At 46.3% G+C, this 14,557-nt stretch overlaps 1 protein-coding gene across 7 annotated transcripts in view; it reads left to right on the top strand.

Moving 5' to 3' along the window:
• KAZN (kazrin, periplakin interacting protein) overlaps nt 1-14,557 on the top strand; it is a 745,023-nt gene that overhangs the window by 593,216 nt on the left and 137,250 nt on the right. For all 7 annotated transcript variants that reach the window (XM_034753335.1, XM_034753338.1, XM_034753336.1 and 4 more), the window contains one exon: nt 1,532-1,723. In XM_034753335.1, coding sequence (XP_034609226.1) covers nt 1,532-1,723 — 192 coding nt within the window. The remainder of the gene's footprint in view (nt 1-1,531; nt 1,724-14,557) is intronic.

Here is a 14,557-nt window from a genome sequence, read left to right on the forward strand (position 1 = left end):
TACGAGACTCTCTCTGTCCTCCCCCACTCGCATACACACTGTCAATATTTATGACAATTGATGTACTACAATGCTCTGGCAAGCTGTATTTGGCATCCGTCACAGCGCAAAATGCATCGTTTTACAGCAGTTTGTAATAATGGCTTCTCATGAGTCTCTTTAAAGATGCATATTTTGTAAATGGCCTATGGAGGATACTTCATCTCTGTTGCCTTGACTCTTAGAGATGCCTCTGGTTGGGTTTTAGTTGGCCACCAAATGGTTCTCAATAGAAGCAGCTGTTTTCTAGAGCCAATCAGAACCTCCTTTCCTGTACACACATGAACTATGCAAAAAAAAAATGTTAATGGAATTTAACTCGCAAGAACTATTTCTGGACTTGCTTTGTAGTTGCTGCTTTAACGTTGCTCTCTGCTTCCATACTGCCAGGGATAGTACTAAGGGGCTAGTGATGGTTAGTATCTAATATAGAAGAATTAGATACAGACAACAAGGATTGAAAACTTTAAAAGTTTGGTTTTTGCCCGTAGATGAAAGGAGATTCCCACCCTCATCACCCCAAGATCTCTCAGAACAGCTTTCTAAGATTTCTTGGGCAGAGTTTGAGCACATGGGTGAATGTAAGCAGAATCTGCTTGCACTGAACTTAGATATAGTGAAACTCAGTGGAGTAGATCGAAAGTTGAAGGCAGCATTTACTGAGACCAGGCTGAGCAATTGCTTTCTCTAGATATTGTGGCTACAGCAAAAATCATTAAGGAACGGCATCACCCTTAAAAAATTAGCAGAATTTAGAGGCAATGGTCAAGATTTTTAAAAATGATGGGTGATTTTTGGGTACCCAGTCTGAGAAATCTTAAAGCAGCCTGATTTCCAGAAGGTAGGTGCTCCGCCCTTTCCGAAAATCAGACCCTTTTTTCAAGCTGCCTTAAGTCTGGCATCCAAAAATAAAGGCACCCAAAATCGCCCTTGAAAATCTTTGCTAGTGCTTCTCCAAGGGCTGAATTTTTCTCTCTGATCATGGCTTTAAGAACTGGAAAAGGAACAGAATAGAAATAAGTTACTGGAGGGAGCTTTCGGAGTTCCCTTCTACTGGTTCCATCCCTCCTCTGAAAAATTCTGACATCAAGGGTACATTTAGTCCACCACATTCATCTTTTTAAACATATCGAGTAGCCCCCGGGTGACCGTCCAAAATATCTTCAGTGCTTTGCAGTGTGCAGATTGCTGTCTTGCTTATCAAATTAGAGTGAAGCATTTCTGTGGAGAATAAAAATGACTTCACTGCCACGGCACTTTACCTGTGCCTCTGGCACCATGTATCTAAGCAGGACGAACAGGTTAACCTCGGGGTGCTGTGGTTCCTACTCACTGGAATTTCAGGGGCTTGAGAGTTGCATGCGCAACGTCAGTGCTGGGTTCTTTTTACCAACCGGGTTTCTGTTGTCTAACTGCCCGAGCCGCTGAAAACCTGCCAGAGCTGAAGAGAGCAGCTAGTCACTTCCTTGAATTGTGTTCTCTCTTCCTCCAGTGCTGTTACGAGAAGAAGTGACCCAGCTTCAGGAGGAGGTTCACCTGCTCCGACAAATGAAGGAAATGCTAACAAAAGATCTGGAGGAGACACATGGCAGCAAGTCGACAGAGGTTCTCTCCGCCACTGAGCTCAAACTCCAACTGGCACAGAAAGAGCAAGAGCTAGCGCGAGCCAAAGAAGCCCTACAGGGTAAGAGTTAAACCTTCCCGTTGTCTTTGTGCCCAGGTCTTCTGTGTCCTGTTGTCTGTGCATGGCTCTGTCACAGGATCTGTGCTTTACGCTCTCTGTCTCTGAACATCTCCATGTGTCTCTCTCCACCCTTCTTTTTCCCTCCCTCCCTGTCACATCCTGCGATTCGGCCACGATGTTTACCAAAGAGGAACAAAAAGTTGCCCTTTTTGTTCTGATTACAGGGTTTATAATCACCCCAGAGCCTCCTGCCTTTATCTGCTGGGGTCAGAAGGAACCGGGCTGCTTCTTAAGGGCCTTTTAGTTTAGGGTGAAGGGGAAGTAGTTTATAAGGACCCAGGTGTAATGATTTCACACCCACCAAAATTCTGTCCCTTGCTTCCAGACTTAGCACAATAGACTGGCCTGAATTTCCCTGCTGTATGGTGAACGTTCACTGAGCCTTCTGCAGCCACTCCAGCAGAGAGCTTTCTCCTTGAAATGGATGGTGTCCCAATGTCATTGATCCGTGTGTGTGTGTGCATGTCTGCAGCCCACCCCCAATGCCCTATTCCAGCATTAGATTGTGGGCGTAGCCATGAATGCCAGTGGATGTCAGAAAAGCTGCAGAGACGTAACAGATAATGCACTGATGCCTTGAGTTTTGGCCAGGGCTTGGTGTAGTGATGGGGGCAGAGTGGGGGGGAGGGGGAGCTGGCATGGGAGGGGCTGAGTCCAGCTTAGCTGAATCCCACAGGCTTAGCTTTTCTGTTTCCCTAGGTTGAAATAAATCATTCTGCTTTCTTATTTCCTTGGTTGTTTTTCCACCCGAGACTTTTGCCTTGCTTTGTCTCTTTGAGACGGAAACGTGTGTGTGTGTGTGTGTGTGTGTGTGTGTGTGTGTGTGTGTGTGTGTGTGTGAGAGAGAGAGAGAGAGAGAGAAACTTGGGTGGCCAGTGACCCATCCTAGCAGAACCAAGGTTTTCTTAATAGAACTGGCTACGATTCCTCCTTCTGATAGGTTGTTCAGGACGTTGTACTTTTATTTGTGTCTCTAGCCACTGTAGATTTGGGTGATTTTTTTTTTTTTTAAATTACAATACTGTCTGTGAGCACTGTCACCCTGTAAGCTGGACAATGTGCTGCCAATGGCGGAATGGCCATGACCAACCTGCATACGAATACAACTGAGGACATTTTGTTGTCATCCCTACTCTTGTCCAGAAGAAGATCAGTGTTGTCTCTTTGCAGAGCTGCTCTTTGTCTCCTGTGTGAGGCAATAATGGGATCAAGCTAACCACAACGGCTACTGGTTTCCAGCTCACAATGCTCGTGAGATAGTTTAACCTGGAAAATTATATTACAAATCCATCAAGTTTCCTCTTGAAGGTGGCAATGAACTTGCTCGTGGCTTTGCCATTGTCTCCTGGTGACTTGCATGCCTTGTCTGAGTATTGGAGAGAATGAGCCTATGTCTCCAAATGAAAACATTAATAAACTACCACGCCAGTTTACGCAGCATGCAAACTAGGGCTCAGGGCTAGTGTACGCTTGAAACACGGCTGCAGCATTGTAGCTGCTTCAGTGTAGCCACTCACTCCAGTTTCCTGTCCAGGGCTGGCTCCAGGCACTGGGGCGGCAAGCCGTGGGGGGCGGCCTCTTGGTCGCTGTGAGGGCAGTAGTGAGGCTGCCTTCGGTTGCGTGCCTGCGGGAGGTCCGCCGGTCCCGCGGATTCGGCGGCAGGGACACCGAAGGCGTGGCATCGGCGGACCTCCGGCAGGCACGCCGCCAAATCGGCATGACCAGCAGACCGCCCGCAGGTGCGCCGCCTGACTGCCGCCTGACTGCCGTGCTTGGGGCGGCAAAAGACGTAGAGCCGCCCCTGCTCCTGTCACTGTAATTAATTCACCTTCCCGAGAGATGGTAGCTAGTTGACAAAAGAATTCGTCTGTGGGCCTAGCGCTGCCTACACTGGTGTTAGATCAACGTAACTGTGTCACTCAAAGTGTGGGTTTCTCACACCCCTGAGCGACGTAGCTGGTCGACTTAACTTTTGAGTGCAGACCTGGCCTAAATCCTCTTCTGTTGCTGCTCTAAGCCTTTAGGTAAGGTTGAAATAAAAGATTTTGCATTTGGCTTTTCAGTGCATTGACTGCACTGTTACATGGGGTGCAGTGTTATTTCTGATCTTGCATAGGCTGTGATGGTAAGAAGCACCAGTTAGGAAAAAAAAATCTGTCTAGTTTCTGGATTTGATCCTGCTGCCCCTGGGAAAGTAAATACTTGACTTTGAAATGGCCCTTTAAAATTAAACCACCTTGTAAGATGGTTGTAAGAAAAGATTCTTGATTGAAACAACAGAACTTGCGAGGTTCAAGGCACGCAGTATGGGGATCAGTGTCCCTATCAACAATTTATTGTATTGTGATGCTGCTTGGTCCCTTAAGACGAGTGTTGGTGATTTAAATGATTGACACAAAGTGGCAGTCTAAGGCAGCAGAGGAACCGGCAAGAGGATCTCCTAGGACGTTTTAGCCGCTCTAATTCGTGGTGTGAGAACTGGCTGAGGAAAAATGCAAGTTGCTCCCCTTAGTTTGAGTTGGGTCTCTGGCAAATGTGTCCCCAAAGCAGAGGGACTGAATGTCGTACGGGAAGGGAAGCCGGGGGGAAAACAACAAAGACGTTGAAGAGGAAGAATGAAAAACTCTTGAGGTGAGTAAGGGTCTGTCGACACTTGGCGTGGGGGTGTGATTCCAAGGTCAGGGGGGTGTGATTCCAAGGTCAAGGGGGTGTGATTCCAAGTCAAGGGGGTGTGATTCCAAGGTCTAATTGAGCTAGTGCCCAGAAAATAAAATGGAACCACAGCAGTGCAAACGGCAGGCAGGGCAAACCTCCTGAGTTCGTACCCACCCAAGGCGCTAGGTCTGTTTTTGGGCAGCTACCTCCTCCCACCACTTGCACCACCTTGGTAACTCTCTATTTTTAGCAAGCGAGCATGGGTATGTCTCCTCAAGCTAAGAATCACTTCCCAGCCCGAAGTGCAGACATCCCCTATCTCGTCCTGGAGATTTGAAGGTCAAGTGCATAGCGGCTGGCCTTATCACAGCCGGGGAAGCAAACCAACTCCTTGTGAGTGCCGGAGGTGCAGCGTGGGATACGAAATGAGAAAGCAAAGCCGAATGATATTGCTGAAAGGGCACATAGGATTAAGCTGCTCTCTACCCAGCTACAAAACGTAGGGGATAAATTGCAGGCAGGTGTAATCTGAATGCAATGGGCATAAAAGGAATTTATGGGCCCAAAGTATGAAAAACTACAATCTGTGGCGGCTGTTGGTTGTTTAGGGAAAAAAAAACCCGAGCAAGCAGCAGCTGTCAAGCAACATCTGCTAACGCCACCGTATCAGGCCTGTAGGAAAAGAGCAATAGAAGAGTCACACCAGGGATGGATGAATCCCAACTTCCAGACTCAGAAAGATGTTCAAATAATCCCTAATATAGCACAGTTACCTCCCCTTTGGCTATGAATATTTTTTTGGCTCTTGTGTAGTGTCTTTTGTCTGGGACTCCCTTTCAAGCATGAATTAAACCTCACAATACCCCTGTGAGGTTGGGAAGAGTTCTCCGTATGGAGGGGGAAACTGAGGGCATGTCGGCGCTACGGGCCATAATGTAGGTGCTTTCTGCATCGACAGATGGGTGTTTGCGTCGAGGTAGATAATCCACCTCTCTGAGTGGCAGTAGTTGTGTCGAAGGAGGAATTTCAACCTAGCCACATCTACACCAGGGACTGGGTCAGCCTAGCTGTGCTCCTCAGGAGGGTGAATTTTTCAAAGGCAGGTGGTAACTTCTCCAAGGTCCCTCATCGGATCAGCTCGGAATAGAACCCACAACTGTTATCTCCCAGGCTTCTGCTCCACCCTGTAGATCACAGGATCTATGTTCTCCTAATGGTAAACTGCTTTCTAGAGACATGATGGGCTGAGCAATGACACCTTGTGGGTGCCTATCACTGACAGGCTGATATCACAGGGTTATCCTTTTACGATCCTGCAATCATATCTTCGTGGCTGGACCCTTACCCTCAGACAGTGTGCCAGAGCAGTCAAGGGGGTTCCATGAAGAGTCTGCCTGGATGGACTTGATTTCCAGGGAGGGTGACCAGATGTCCTGATTTTATAGGGACAGTCCCAATTTGTGGGTCTTTTTCTTATATAGGCTCCTATTACCCCTCACCCCCGTCCCGATTTTTCACATTTGCTGTCTGGTCACCCTATTTCCAGGATCAGGGGTATTCCGATCCTGTGAGCTGCAACTTGCAAGCAATTAACTTTATTGATGTTACTAATTTTGTCATATCTTGCGGGAGGCGAAGAGGAGGAAGGTTACCTATTTGCTATTATGTTATAACATGGGTTCATGGTATGGTTGTCCTTTATACTAGTACGGTAATGTTTATTACTTGCCTGTGGGGAAAGTCAGCATTATAATAGTAACCACTGTATCCACCTTTCATTTTGCCGTGGACTCTAAACTCAGAGAAACAATAAGCACATAGGGGCTAGTGACGTACAGACAGGATCAGTTATTTATTCTGCCTCAAGAAACCGCGTCTGATCCCGAAGCAGGTATAGCACATAGCCCTTAGAATGCTGGCAAGCATTGCCATAAATTGCATACCTGGGAGGGAGATGCTTATTGGTTGCAAAAGACAGATTACAAAGATGCATATGGGCCAGAAAACTACTCACCACCGTCCAGGCTCTGCCATTATTGCTGCTGTCGTTTTTCACCAGCCTGTTCCGAGCAGATGGATGCAGTCCCATGCATCAGCAGTGCATTGTGATCCTTGTTAGCACTCTGTGTAGAACAAGGTTTCTCAACCTGTGGGTCACGACCAAAAATCAGGTGGCCAGAATGTTTCAAGGGGTCACGGTGGTAGCCCCACTCCCGCGGGGCTAGCTGGGCTCAGCTGCCCGCTCCGGGCATTGTGACCTCTGGGTAGAGCCGTGCACAGATACGCAATTTATGTCCATAAGAAGCTCACCACACTGGTGTGACCAGGGACAGCGGCTGGTGAGCCTGGTGCCCACTCGAGTGGGCAGGACCAGGGGCAGTACAGCCACGCCGGAGGAGATGCCTGGGCTGGGCACTGGCTCCTCCAGCGCCGAGGCCCTATGTGCTGCTGATTTTTACCGCTGTGGTTCCTGGCCTGGTCGCTGGCCATGGCCCTGCTGGTCTCACTCCTCATTGCTAGAGCCCTGCAGCTCCAAGAATATTCACTTTATCTCTCTGTGGATATAAATTGCATATCCATGCAGGGTTCTACCTCTGGGGTCTCAATGCTGCTCAGGTTTGGCCCAGCCGTTGCTCTGTCATGATGATGGGGGGCCAGCCAGGCCAAATTTGAGTGAGTGATGCTGTGACCCCATGTGCCTGGTCACAACACCACTCACTCAAATTTGGCCCAGCTGGCCCCCATTGTGGGGGCGGGGTCAAACCTGAGCAGCGCTGCAACCCCAGAGTTTAGACAGCCCGAAGCGGGAAACCGAGCCCAGCCAGCCCCATGGGACCAGAACCGCAGGAGCCACCACTGCAGGGGGAGTGTGGGGTGGGCTCTGGAATGATCCCCCTCCAGAGTCTCCTACCCCCATCCCAGGGCAGGACTCATCTCCCACTCTGGGCCTCCTACTCCCCCCAAGGGGCAGGACTAGGGCGACCAGATGTCCCGATTTTATAGGAACAGTCCTGATTTGTGGGTCTTTTTCTTATATAGGCTCCTATTATCCCCCCCACCCCAGTCCTGATTTTTCACACTTGCTGTTTGGTCACCCTAGGCCACCATCACTCTCTGGCCTATTTACGGGGTTGCAAGGGGCCATCACTATTTACAAATGGGTCCTGAGCCCAGAACCACTGCTGTAGAACAAATGTAGCAAGACAGGAAAAGAAATGTGAAGCTAGGTTACTGGTAGATGCGCATTGGGACATCACTGGAATCTGGAGAGTGGGTTTTTTACAGCACAAGATAATAAAAAACGTCCCTTCTACTAATGAACTGTAAATGAAATCAGGAAGCACCATTTTGTACGCAGATCCAACAGACTATCCTGGTGGTTCCAATCCAACCACCAGTCAGGGAAGGAACTTCTATCTCAAATGCTGGCAAAGTTGCCGGTCTAAATATAAATGAAGCCCCCGCTTGCTCGGAGTGGCACTTTGTCCCCCTCTAGTGGTGGCTAGGCCAGCTAGAAATGGATGAGTTTGCTGGGGCTTTGATCAAGCAGGGAGCCTCAGAGGCTGTTGGCGGCTTCACTGGAGCCACGGCAGAGAATTAAAGAAAAATGAATTTGGGGTTCTTTTCTCGTGCCTTTTGGTTTCCGAACCTTTAGGGTTCCCATTTTCAGGCTTCACTCCAGAATGATGAGAGCTGGAAATTTCTTTTTATTTTTAACTGAAAGCCAAGTTTCTCCTCTAATCAGATGCCCCCAGGCTCTAGCACCTTAAGAAAAAAAAACAAATATAATGAGACTTGTGATCGCAGAAGCTGGTAACGCTGTAATAAGTGCAGGTCTTGGGAGATCGATAAAATCTCTCTGGAGTTACTAGTTAGCAGGATGTGCTTCGTCTGTCCATCACTCTTCCTCACCCCCGTATAGCTGCAGTTAACTCAAATGCAATTTCCTAGAGCTCTCCAGAGGTGCATTGATAGTGTTGGTGCACAATGATGCTTGAGCTGGAGAAAAATGCTATGTAAATTGCAGCTGTTATTTTAAAAGCACATTAATGACTTTCAGCTCCTCGCTAGCAATAATGGCTGGGGAATCAATGACTGTCAAATGGAAGATAAAATTGGCAAAAGGAAAAGAGAAATAGGGACAGATCCTTAGCTGGTGTAAATCCAGCATAGCTGTATTGATTTCAGTGGAGCTACGCCAGTTAATACCGGCCGAGTATCTGGCCTGTAGCTATTCATATTCTCTCAGGGTCGTCTTATTCCAATCCATGGAGAGTACCAACTATTTTAAAATCTGTTTTTAAATCGAGTGATACAGCTGTGTGAAATGCACTCTCTCGAAACCTCTCTGTAGTTCAGGGCCTGGTTCAACACCCACTGAAGTCAAGTCTTGAAACTGAGTTTATCTGGGGAGGAGGGTTCCAAGAACTCCAGTGGTAGGAAGTGTCTTAGGGAGTGGGACTGCAAAGCATTTCATTTGGGAAGGAGATGGGAGAGGAAGCTTAAAGGCATGGGATTGGGATGAAGAGTGTCTAAAGGGGAGGATGAAGGAAGAGGGCTGCTGGATGATCAGAGGATGAAGTTTTGGAAGCCGCATTTTAGTCTCAATCCACCTCTTCCCAGATCTCGCTGAGAATCTGGAATGCTCTCCTGGATTCAATATCCCCAGAAAATACATGGATATGTAGCCTTGACTGCAGCTCTTGTTCCATCCCAGTGCAGCTGACAGAGCATTCATCTAGCCAGAAAAAACCCTAAACTCTTAAAGAAGGGAGAGCAGCTCATCTGTGAAAGTTCCCTGCAGTCCTGCACATCTGTCTTGAAAACTCTAGGGGGGTGGAAACCGTAAACAGAACACAACCCAGGGATCGATAGGGGCCAGGAAATGTGCTTCACCGCATGCCTCACTGCAGATTTTTTTTTTAAATGCCATGTTAGCATTTCTCTCGTTTCACTAACCTTTCCCTCCCTGTCCTTTTTCTGATCTGTCATGATAGCAGCCCTGTGGAATGCACCTCCCCCTGTTTTGTGCTGCTTGTCTGGGTTTTAGAGTTGTTTTAAGAATTCCTTGTTTTATTTGCATTGAGTGTTTGGCTTGAGAGAGAGTGAGGTTTGCTTGTTGTGTTACCTTGTTGGTTTCTATTGTGTGTGATTGTTGGGGCCCCCTTCCAAATTCATGGTCCATTTTGGTCAATTTCACAGTCACAGGATTTTAAAAATGGTAAATTTCATGATTTCAGCTATTTAAATCTGAAATCTCAGTGTTGTAATTGTAGGGGTTCTGACCCAAAAAGGAGTTGGGGGAGGGGTTATTGTAGGGAGGGTTGCGGTACTGCTACCCTTACTTCTGCGCTGCTGGTGGTGGCAGCGCTGGCTTCAGAGCTGGGCAGCTGGAGAGCGGCGGCTGCTGGGAGCCCAGCTCTGAAGGCAGCGTCGTCGCCAGCAGCAGCACAGAAGGAAGGATGACGTGGTACGGTATTGCCATCCTGACTTCTGCGCTGCTGCCTGCGGAGCTGGGGCCTCAGTCAGCAGTCGCCGCTGTCCGACCGCCCAGCTCTGAAGGCATCACAGAAGTAAAGGGTGGCAATGCTGTGACACCCTCCCCCTCCCCCAATAACCTCGTGACCCTCCCCTTTTGGGTCAGGACCCCCAATTTGTGAAACCCTGGTCTCCCCCATGAAATCTGGTCTTGTGTGCTTTTACCCTATACTATACAGATTTCATGGGGGGAGACCAGATTTCACCGGCCGTGAATTTGGTAGAGCCCTAGTGATTGTGTAGTGTGTGTGTGTGTGTGTGTGTGTGTGTGTGTGTGTGTGTGTGTGTGTGTAAATATATACGTATATAATTAATATGTTCATAGAATACATATTAGTGTGGAGTGGAATAAACATTTATATCAACATGAATTTAGGAATGGCACATTAATCTTGTGATGAAGTTATGCAGCTGATCCTGAACGAATGCCAATAAAACCTTGATACCACACCATCATGTATTCTGCAATTGCCAAATATGCTAAAGAAAAACTACTTTAGGAATGTTTTGAAACCAATTCTGGCAGAGAACGTGCAGTGATCTGCAGGTGCATACATCTGCAGTATTGCCATCCATAAGCATTCAAAAATCATTAGTCGGATTCTCAAAAAGAAAAAAAGTGAGTCCAACTTAAATGTGGGGACTTTTTATTTGCCTTCTGGTATTTGAACCTTTAGGGTTTATGTTTTCCAAATATTGCAAGACTCTTGAGAAAATTGCGAGAGTTTGCTACGCTGGATCTGCTCACACAGATCACATGCAGGAATTGTGCCGTCGTTTTGGAAGGGAAGAGGAAATACCATATGGCACCAAGTGACCAAAGTGGTGTTACGAAATTACTAATAGAAAAAGATGAAACAATCTCTCACTGCAACAACCAATCACCTTAAGGTGTCTAGATACCAAGTGTGAAAAATCGGGATGGGGTGGGGGGTGATAGGCGTCTATATAAGGAAAGGACCCAAATATCAGGGCTGTTCCTATAAAATCAGGACATCTGGTCACCCTAAGTCAGCTGGCATTTTTCATATAAAGTTTTCATTGAAAAATTATTACCGTGACAAATTAAGCAAGCATTAAAAATTTCAAAAAGTTCCCAAAAAATTCCCCAAAATGTATTAGCATGACAAATTTAGCAAGTATTAAAAATTCCCCCAACATTATTAGCTTGACAAATGTAGCAAGTATTAAAAATTTCAAAAGGGTCCCAAATAAAGTCCAAATTTCATTGACAAAACCAAACGTTCGGAATAGTTCATCCACCTCTAGTTATTTGTTTTTTAAAAGCACGTGGAATTTTTTTCAATCTTTAATGCTTTGTATGGAGTGTTTATAAAACTATATAGATATTAAAGTATTTTTTACATCTTGGGAGCGTTGCGCACCTCCCTATGGCCACTGTATGCCCCTGCAGTGGTATACAGGGGGCTGAAAAAAAATTCTGGCTAGGGGAGAATTCCTTCACACAGGTACAGCATGCAAGAGCCATAGGTTGCGCTAATGTAGTCCCCCCCGTTTTCCCCCCCCCCCCGAGCATAAGTGGTGTATTGGAGGTGGAGAGGATGGGGCTGTAGTGTGAGTTTGCAACTGCCATTCTGAGCAGCTCCAGGTTGCATGCAGTCTTCCCACTCGTTTTTAATTATTTTACAGTCTGATTTATTTTACAAATAGACTCTGGAATCCTGCCACGAGCAAAAGGCTGCATCAACTTTTTATGGAAATAATCCATTGCAACCCAAGGCATGCAGACTTGGTAGAAAGCTGCTTTGAAATAGTTACTGGGGAGGCAAATAGGTCAGTGAAAACAGTAGTTTGGTAAGTAACTATTATATGTTAGAAATTTGCAAATCAAAAGGAGGTAGTGATTAGATGTTTGAATAACAGAGTGCGTGTATGTACACTAGCTAAGAAAATAACAACAAAAGCAATTCAACCTTCTACTTAGCGTAGAAGCTGATGGGTCACGAGGCCGTAACCCCCCTAGGATAGTATTACTCCACTGGCTGCACTGTATGGGTTAATACAGGGGTCGGCAACTTTTCAGAAGTGGTGTGCCGAGTCTTCATTTATTCACTCTGATTTAAGGTTTCGCGTGCCAGTAACACATTTTAATGTTTCTAGAAGGTCTCTTTCTATAAGTCTATAATATATAACTAAACTATTGTTGTATGTAAAGTAAATAAGGTTTTTAAAATGTTTAAGAAGCTTCATTTAAAATTAAATTAAAATGCAGAGCCCCCCGGACCAGTGGCCAGGACCCGGGCAGTGTGAGTGCCCCTGAAAATCAGCTTGCGTGCTGCCTTCGGCACACGTACCATAGGTTGCCTACCCCGGGTTAATATATTGGCCATTGTTTCCTGAAACATCCCACTCTGTTCCCTGGTCTTGATCCTTCTGAGAGAGAATTGCATGGGTCCATCTCACTTCTCCGAGCAGGTGTAACTGGTTATCCCACCTTAATATAAGGGCAGTGGGTAGGATTGCCAGGTCAGGAGGACTTGCCTGTGGAGCTAGGGCTGGGAGCTGCAGCTGCCCGACGCAGGTAGGAGGAGGCCCCAGCTGAGTGATGACACAGCACGTCCCCCACCCTCCGTAACCGGACTTTGGGTGTCCAGTCAGTAGATCTTATCAGACACTATCAGGTTTCCTTTTTTAACCGAACTTTCTGTTCGAAAACTGGACTCCTTAGCAGCAGGATGAGCTGTTTAGAAGAGAGAAGATCCAGGGTGTGGGCTGAGCGGTCCCGAGAAGGAAATCAAGGAGCTGTGAAGCCTCGGAAGAGGGTTTGTGTTGAACGTTATTTTCTTGCCGTTTTCCTTTTTGGTAAAGCCACGCTTGGAGAAGAGGGTGTTTGCACTTTGCATACTCTATGGCTGTGTTTGTATGAGCACCTACTGACGGGGTTGTCTGCTGAAGTTTGTCATTGTAGGAGATAGGATACTACACTGAGTGAATCATTGATTCTGGCAGTCATGGCAGTTCCTCATTTGTTCTTTAACAAAAAAATTAAATATCCAGAATTTTGGTGTGTCATGCTAAAAAGCAATGTGTGATCTCCCCCTGCTGGTCTAGGGCAGGTGGTGTACTTGTGTGCCAGCAGAGAAATCAGGCACCCTGCTATCCAGGCAGGGACTTAAACAGAGGCAACCAAATTGGCTTTTACTTAATCTGAAACATCATAAAGTAAATGCATGTGTGTGTGATTGCTGGGAGAGCATTAGCAGGGACAGAGCTTTTTATTGTCCACCTTCTAAAAAGCTGTTACACACAATGAGGAATAAGAAATAAATCTGTGTCTTTAATGTAGTTGAAAATTTATTATTTGTATGACAGAAGTGCTGAGCCCTATAAGAATACATAGTGAGAGAGAGCCACGGCCTGGAAAAGCTTCCAGTCTAAATTGACAAGGCAAAGAGTGAGAGAAAAAACGGGCACAAAAAGTGAAGGTCACACAGAAGGTCATAGAATCATAGAAGATTAGGGTTGGAAGAGACCTCAAGAGGTCATCTAGTCCAATCCCCTGCTCAAAGTAGGACCCACCCCAACTAAATCATCCCAGCCAGGGCTTTGTCAAGCCAGGCCTTAAAAACCTCAAAGGATGGAGATTTCACCACCTCCCTCAGTAACCCATTCCTGGTCATTAGCAGAGCCCGGAATAAAACTCAGCCTTCCTGACGCTCAGTCCAGTGCCCTATCCACTAGGCTACCCTATCTCTGTAATACCTCTGTGTAAAAGCAAAATATGTCACATGTATTCTTCTAGGCCCTGTACACAATAAATGCCAAGGTGCTCTTACAGCAGTGTACAGATCGTGTAAATTGACGCTTACGATTGTTAGTGGAAAAATGATAGAAGCCTATTCTTGCTGTTGATTTTAAACCTGCAAGTGCAATGCAGAAGGTTAGGATGGATATGGAATACCTGGTGCTTAAAGCGGAGGGAAGCATTGAGATCTGGAATAGCTTCGCCTGGAGTGTTTGTTTTACTAGGCTTCAGTAATTTTAACAGCCTCACTTTTGCATAACTTTGCTTCACTGACACCAGTTTGATGCTGGCCAAGTGGTTAGTGACAGATGTTAATTCTCATCTGGAGATAGAAAATTCGTGTACTGTGATGTTACTTCTCCTGATGAGTATTTAAATATTAAAACTACAATCCCACAAAATGCTGAGACAATACTTTTCTCAGTTCTTAAACTCCGGAGGTCTCCTGAAGGGGTTTGCTTTGTAATGGTCTGAATGCAAAATACGGATTAATCGTCCCTCTTTCTGTGTTGAAATACATTTCTCACGCTTTTGTTAGTGCTTAATGCAACATAAGCAAGGTGATAAGCTGCACGCAGTGTCCTTTTCCCTCACTAAGACCCTTCTGTGGGGGAAAGGAACAGAGTTCTGACTTTCCTTTGTTTTCATATCAATAAATTAGATAAACATTCTATTTATTTAGCAGAATATAGGTTGAATCCAGGCACCGCTGGGTGTTTGAATGAATGACCCAATAGGTTTTCTTGATCCCTGATAGAACACAGATGTGTAGTCTGCTTGTCTTTATCCCATTGGTCCTTCCTTGGGTGCTCATC

The sequence above is a fragment of the Trachemys scripta genome, chromosome 19 (assembly GCF_013100865.1).
Source record: "Trachemys scripta elegans isolate TJP31775 chromosome 19, CAS_Tse_1.0, whole genome shotgun sequence".
Classification (NCBI taxonomy): domain Eukaryota; kingdom Metazoa; phylum Chordata; order Testudines; family Emydidae; genus Trachemys; species Trachemys scripta.